General features: G+C 40.1%; 1 protein-coding gene across 1 annotated transcript; it reads right to left on the bottom strand.

Moving 5' to 3' along the window:
* Positions 1–1,184: 1,184 nt before the first annotated feature.
* Positions 1,185–3,479, bottom strand: LOC145453816 (chitobiosyldiphosphodolichol beta-mannosyltransferase-like). The gene has a single exon (XM_080331803.1). It carries the CDS (start codon positions 3,127–3,129, stop codon positions 1,714–1,716), a length of 1,416 nt encoding a protein of 471 aa, XP_080187929.1. The 5' UTR covers positions 3,130–3,479; the 3' UTR covers positions 1,185–1,713.
* Between the last annotated feature and the right edge of the window lie 3,245 nt (positions 3,480–6,724).

The following is a 6,724-nucleotide window of genomic DNA, read 5'->3' as shown; positions in this document are numbered from 1 at the left end:
GACCTGATTAGTAACACTGGTATCCATGGCTTCCCTGCTTGGCGCTCATGCATTACTGGGATAGCATGGAGGGGTGGTGCATGACTTAAAAAGTCGTAAAGGCTATATCTGCACTTCCTTGTCCAGCGGCATATGCACATCATGCACTCATGGTATGCATATGCGCAGATCGTGTGTATGTATATCATGAGTCGGTGTATATGCCGCAAAAACATCAAGGACAAAAATAAACTACGTCCTTTCCTTTCAATATAATCCATCGCCCTCGGTGGGGGCGTGATAACCCATGCTTCCGTAGTAGCACGTTTCGAGGTTTTTCTGGGCTTCTCCACCCTTGCCTCGCTGATCTTAGGGCGTCTTCATAAAAAAAGAACAGAGAAAGGCTCGGTGATGTACGCGTGAAATGCCAATGTAATGAGCACGTAGAGCACCGAACCCGTTCTTGGTCGTTTGAACTTGCTCCTATCTGTTCATTTTGTGGTGTTGTACATTGCGTGTCTTGAGTTGAGGAGATAAAAATAAAAGAACCGCTCAGTAGATCCGCTTTTGATCTACTTCCACTTCTGCGACGGTTGTTAGAGCAGAACTACTTACTTTGAGCAATTAGGACTTTGTAAAGTGCAAATAGTCCTCGGGCAAGTCCGTATCACTTTTGAGGGAGGGATGGCCATGGCTACCTAACGAAATAGCTCCGGCTACTTGGGAACTATGTAGATTTGCGAGAGTCCGCATTGTCATTTTCTGGTAGTTTCCTGGGTAGCCTATATCTTCCAATTCAAGAGTAGTCACATCCGATAGACTACTAGAAGATACAGTTAATGGACCAAATCCGTTATTCAAAAGTTTCTTAAGTAGTAGTTGTGAAAAATCGATATTTCTACTTGTGTGGAAATTTATAGTAATACTTCTACTTTTCTCGAGTAACAATGCTGACTATCAGACCACATTTATATATCAGAGAAGAACCCTGGAATCATTGCATATCCTGTGATTGTTCGATTCGTAGAATAGTTGCAAAAGATATAAAATAACTAGAAATTCATCGTCTAAATCCAAATCCGGTAAGTCTTTAAATCTGTTCCTTTCACTGATCCATGTCCATTTCTGCTGCACATCTAACAATGATGCTACATCACTTCAGCGATGGCACTAACCTGAGATAATATACTGACACAGACACACGATCAATATTGCAAGTATTAAATATTGTATAAACAGATTGGCCAGCTTTATATGCCACAATCACAACATCAAAAAGTCTATAGGGAATAACATGCACTGAAAAAGTATCCATGAACTCAATAGTATAGATACAGTATCTGCATAGCCGCCGGTAAGTTTTTTACTTCCATTTCAAATGGTTCCTCCACACACTATTAAGCATTCATTTACCGATGTTATTCTGATATATGATGGAGCTTATTCCTTACATTCAACAGTTATATGCTTGGAAATCTCCATATTAGATTACTTTTAGGCTACCAAAGATCAAAGCCAAATTGAGAATTTCTAATAGAATGGGCTGAATAAAGTGAATGACTGTTGACTAACAATAGAAAAGGGTTTATGAAGATGCAACAGTCTCCTTGATAGACATATTGCTGGGAGAAATGTTATTTAACAATAAATATAAAGTCAAATGCAATAAAAAAGTTTTAAATCCTGAAGATCCCAGTGCATTGTATGGATTCGTATCATCAGGCATGCCGACATTCATTTGAAAAGTGGCAAGACATTTTCATCCCAATTCTCTCTCCAAGTGTGTTTTCTGAAGATCTCTAAATTCTGCCGCATTTTGTCCAAATCACCTTGTCTTTGAGGAAAACCGTCTAGCAAAGTCACTAAATGTCTGTGCAAGCCTTCCTCGTTTTGAAATATCATCCCATTCACACCGTGCTGTATAAGTTCGTCAAGGCAATTGAAGTCTACCGCGAGCACAGGCACGCCACAACCGAACATGTCAACAACTTTCATTGGAAGATCAAGGCCGCTGGACGATGTGTGGAGACACACACCGACATCAGCGCTGCCAATTAGCAATGGGTAATCTTCAGAAGTAAGCCACGGCGTTATAATCGAAACATGATTCCATCGATGCTTCTTGATTTCTCGCATGTAATAGTCTTTCATGGGACCCTTTCCTGTTATGGCACAGATCAAATTTGGAAGGTCAGGATATTCATTTGACGATTTAGTATTCTCATACATTTTCAACGCACTCAACAGGATAGAAAAATCTTCATCTTCAGTCCAGCTTGTGCTGCTAATAAGAAGTGCCGGGCGCGTATCGAGATTTTTCACAGCACCATCAGTCATGGTCGAGCAAAAAGTGGAGTTCACATTCTCACCACAAAATACGTTGTAGTCTTCCTTCAGTCTTGCAAACAAATCGTGCTTTTCGCACAGTTCCAAAGGCTTGAAGCTATCATAAGGTCTATCGTACAGCACAGTGGGATGAATATGCCAATTATCCATCAAATCTCTCTGCATCGCTTTCGTGACGCAAATTTCACTGGACGCTAATTGACCAAAAGTTTTCTCATATGCCCGTGCTATTTTAATGAGTTTGTGATTCCTTCCAACGGCAAGCGACAGAATGGTGTATCCATAATTATGCCAATCGATGACCAATTCTGAACCATTAAATACGCAAAATAGCCAGCAAACAAACATAGCCGGAATGCACGGAGGGTTTTGCATCATAATGAATTCAGATGCTTGAACTTTAAACAGGAGTTTATAACTTAATATCAAAGTCTGCATGATGAATTTCATAGCATATGCGATTATAGAAGGAAATTGCTTTGAAAAATGTTCTCTCGATAATCCATGAAGAGATATTTTGTCGTTCGAAAGAACCGCATCTTTCGGCGTGCTATCAGTGTATCCAACGATATCCACAGTGAACCCATGTTCAGCCAGTGATAAAGCATGGTACTGCATGCGTGGGCTCCTACCAATGTCTCCAAGAACCACAACCGTAACACGTCTTTTCTTTTTGCCCTTGACCAGAAATCTTCTCAGTAAAAATACTACGATGAGAAATAGCAATATGCGACATAATATCGTTAAAGGAATTAGAATTAACTGGTTTAAATAGTTCAAAGGAGCCATGCTCCGTTTCATCATCTAGAAAAGTAGAGAAGTTGATACATAAAAATTATAAACTTAGATCCTTTCAAAATTGGAGCCACACACGTCAACCTCAACCATGAAATACACAGGGCAATATTAATTATTAATAATAACCAAGCTTCAAGCAAGTTATGAAATAGGATAAATTTTTATAATTATCATACTGACAATAAATGGTATGACGGCGAGACCATATATGACTGAAGTATTCAAGGTTGGACACTCACATTGTGTGAGTCTTGAGCAGATGAAATAATGATCTGACAATTATAACGGAATGGAATTAGTGGCAACGTCACGCAGGATTTTCTGTTTATTTGCCTAATTATTCTATACAGAAAAGCTCTCATCACCATCACGCCAGAGTGGAATCGGTGGCAACGGCACGCGCATGGTCACGCGAGCATTTATATCTGATCACGTCGATTAATTAATGAATTATGCTGACGTCACAAAGCGATATCAGAGTCCAGATGCAGAATAAGACGCTTGCGCTTTACAATGAACGCAAGCAACCGTGGCATTTGCGCAACAGCGAATATACGGTGTAACCCTAGTCCGGTGTATACCAGGTCTATTTCAGCACACATTGTCGTTTAAAAGTAATTCAGTATCGCGCGGATGAAATTTTTCAATCACGCGAGAAATGTGTCTGTCACGCACAACATGTTGTCGAAAACAACCACCGATTCCAGTCTGGCCATCACGCAGGATTTATTTCAAAAAATGAACCGAGATTCCATAGACTTTGATTGTGGCATGGAGAATATATTATATTATAGCATAGCATAGATATTTTACCGAAAAATTAACATCATATTGCAGATGCACCTGTAGCATTTTATATCTATCTACTGTACCGTACCTTGCTTGTGGCAATCTTTACCTGTTTACCGCTGCCAACTCACCACTCATTCATTTGTGTTTATCTATAGATAACTAACCTACGGAGGTTAGTTATCTATAGTTTATCTGTGCTCGTTACCGAAGCATGACCTGCCAATCAGTCACGGATGGATAGTAAGCTCTGTATGGCTCGGTTTATTAACAATTTTATTTTCAGTTCAATACACCACACAAATTGCGATACAATGAAAAGATGGGAAGGTTTCGAAACGACTTGGAGTAGTCTTTGAAATCAGGCACCCACTTTGGCACCGTAAAAGCCGCCGCGTTATAATCAATGTTCATTTCAGTTGTTCAGTTCATTGTAATGATCATATTCTTTTCATAAAGTCGACGTCGAAAACAATAAAGAACAATATCAATGCAACTGTTAGGTCGGGGAGTAATGTGATACCATAATGCCAGGGTCAGGGTTGTAATCAGTACTCAATAATCGTCCGATTATATTTTCATCTGAATAAGACACACACAATGTACAAGGCAATAAGACACAATGGCATTCACCTCGGCCCAGTGCTCGATGTCACGTTGTTTTTTGCATTTTAGTTTCTATTCCGCGGCTCCATCTTGCTCTTTCCATTCCCTGAAAGTGTTCTAATTGATCACGACTTTTTTCTAGGCTTTTTTGTCCGTGAGAACAGCTATATGCTATCTCCCCCGTACTTGACTGATGGACTGCAATTAGACATTTAGGCACTGATTGCAGTGTACCATGTTTTGCATACCGCATTGTAGGCTACATTGTAACATGCATGTCCCTCGAACAAGATAAAACAGAACACTTGTATATTGGGGAAAATGATGATGAGTTGTATCAAAAGCAATGATTTTAACTCTAATCATTGAGCCCAACGATATTGATAACATAATTCAGTTGAGGCATTCTTCAATACCCCAGTCTTACTTACTTAATTCGCTCTTGTATGTAGTCAAAATGAAAAGTCCGTTTGCAATGAGAGCCAGCACGGTTACCGCGGTTATATATCCGCATAGCAACACGCACGCGAAACGTGGCACAGGCTCGATCTGAAGTTAAGACCAATTCATCGGTCAAGCGAGATTCGTAGCGTTGCCTGTCGACGCCAAATCGTAATTCATGTTTCCTCGTAGTTTGATGGCACTTCCTGGCCACCGAGAACTTTCCTGTGCAATTGATGTCTCAGACGTACACGCTGTATGTCTCTGTCGAAGCGGAAATTATGGTAGCCTACGTGAGTTCAAGGTAATGATCGGCCTCACGATTTCATCGGAGTGATGTCGGAAACTTGTCGATTCGAATTTTATAATTATTGCATAACGCATTTACAAAACAATCTATTCAAATTGATGTGTAATTGTGGAACTATATTTCGCCGGATTGACAGATACAAATCAGCTGAACAGTGAACATACCTGCTGGCAATGTCCCCTCTAGGCTGTGCACTGCTGGTAAAGTCGCCGCACACAAAAAATCTGTGCCGCACACAAAAAATATGTGCCGCGCACAAAAATGTCAAAGTGATGACCTTTTGTTTAGTCGCTACTGACTGTTGTCCAAGAGACTGCGCAGTGGCATGGTGAGTGCGCGCAGACTCATGAAAAATTAGAGGGAACATTGCGTGCCGGTACACGATGTAATCAATAAAACGTTGTTTTTTTTAATTTCCAAGGGGGATAAGAATTCTTACTGAAGTAGTCAACCATGGTACTCAAGTAGACGTAGAATTACCGTCTACAATTTCTACTCGAGGTAAAGTAGAAGTAGCGAGCTCCAAGTAAGTAAGGATGAAGTATGTATTCTAGGCAAAGTTTTGCCTACAAAACTTATAACTGTTAATTAGAAGTAGTTTAAATCACAACAGCGGTGGGTAGTTCAAAGAGGGGAAATTATATGGAGTAGGCCCTACTTCGATCAGTAGAAGGACTTCGTTTCTGGACACCTCTGACTCAGTGTGGGGATGACTCGAGTCATGACTTGACTTGACCAAACCTCTTGTGTGATTTAAATCGAACGAATATATATCGTGCGTTTATATTCTCACGGATGTGTGTAGATGTGTGTAGGCTATTGTACCATATCAATTTGTTTTAACTTCCCGAAGCCTCTTATTAGGTCCTATAATTTGGCTGATAAGCACTGGCTGTAGTAGGTAGCTGTGCAGTTACTCACGTACTTTATTAGCAGTTCTACGTGTGCGTGAGGGTTACAACGTCTTTTTGCTTGTATATTTAACTAGATATTCGTTATTTGATTTAGATAAATGATCATTTAATCTGTCTTTCACACAGCTAGCAAAATGTAATGACTTTGAATTATCACTCTTACTTCGAAAATTCAACTTGACTTGAATTGTGACTTGACTCGTGACTTGAGTTGACTTGACTTGACTGGACTTGACTCGAGTCACCTCCAAAAAATGAGTGACTTGACTTGACTCGAGTCACCTTTGAAAATCTATTGACTTGACTTGACTCGAGTCAAAATCTGCAATGACTCGAGATGACTCGTGACTCGAAGGTAGTGACTTGATCCCAACACTGCTCTGACTGTAGAAGTAGCGAGCTCCAAGTAAGTAAGGATGAAGTAGGCTATGTAGGCTATTCGAGGAAAAGTTTTACCTACAAAACTTAAAACTGTTAAGTAGAAGTAGTTTAAATCACAACAGCGGCGGGTAGTTCAAGGAGGGAAAATTACATGGAGTAG

This window comes from Botryllus schlosseri, chromosome 13 (genome assembly GCF_051294905.1).
Source record: "Botryllus schlosseri isolate E-star chromosome 13, Bs_hap1, whole genome shotgun sequence".
Taxonomy (NCBI): domain Eukaryota; kingdom Metazoa; phylum Chordata; class Ascidiacea; order Stolidobranchia; family Styelidae; genus Botryllus; species Botryllus schlosseri.
The sequence above is the reverse complement of the archived record's forward strand: the minus strand, read 5'-3'. Positions and strand labels throughout refer to the sequence as shown.

What these genes read in the sequence shown, in the direction of transcription:
- LOC145453816 (XM_080331803.1), bottom strand. Translation starts at nt 3,129, where the DNA reads ATGATGAAACGGAGCATGGCTCCTTTGAACTATTTAAACCAGTTAATT.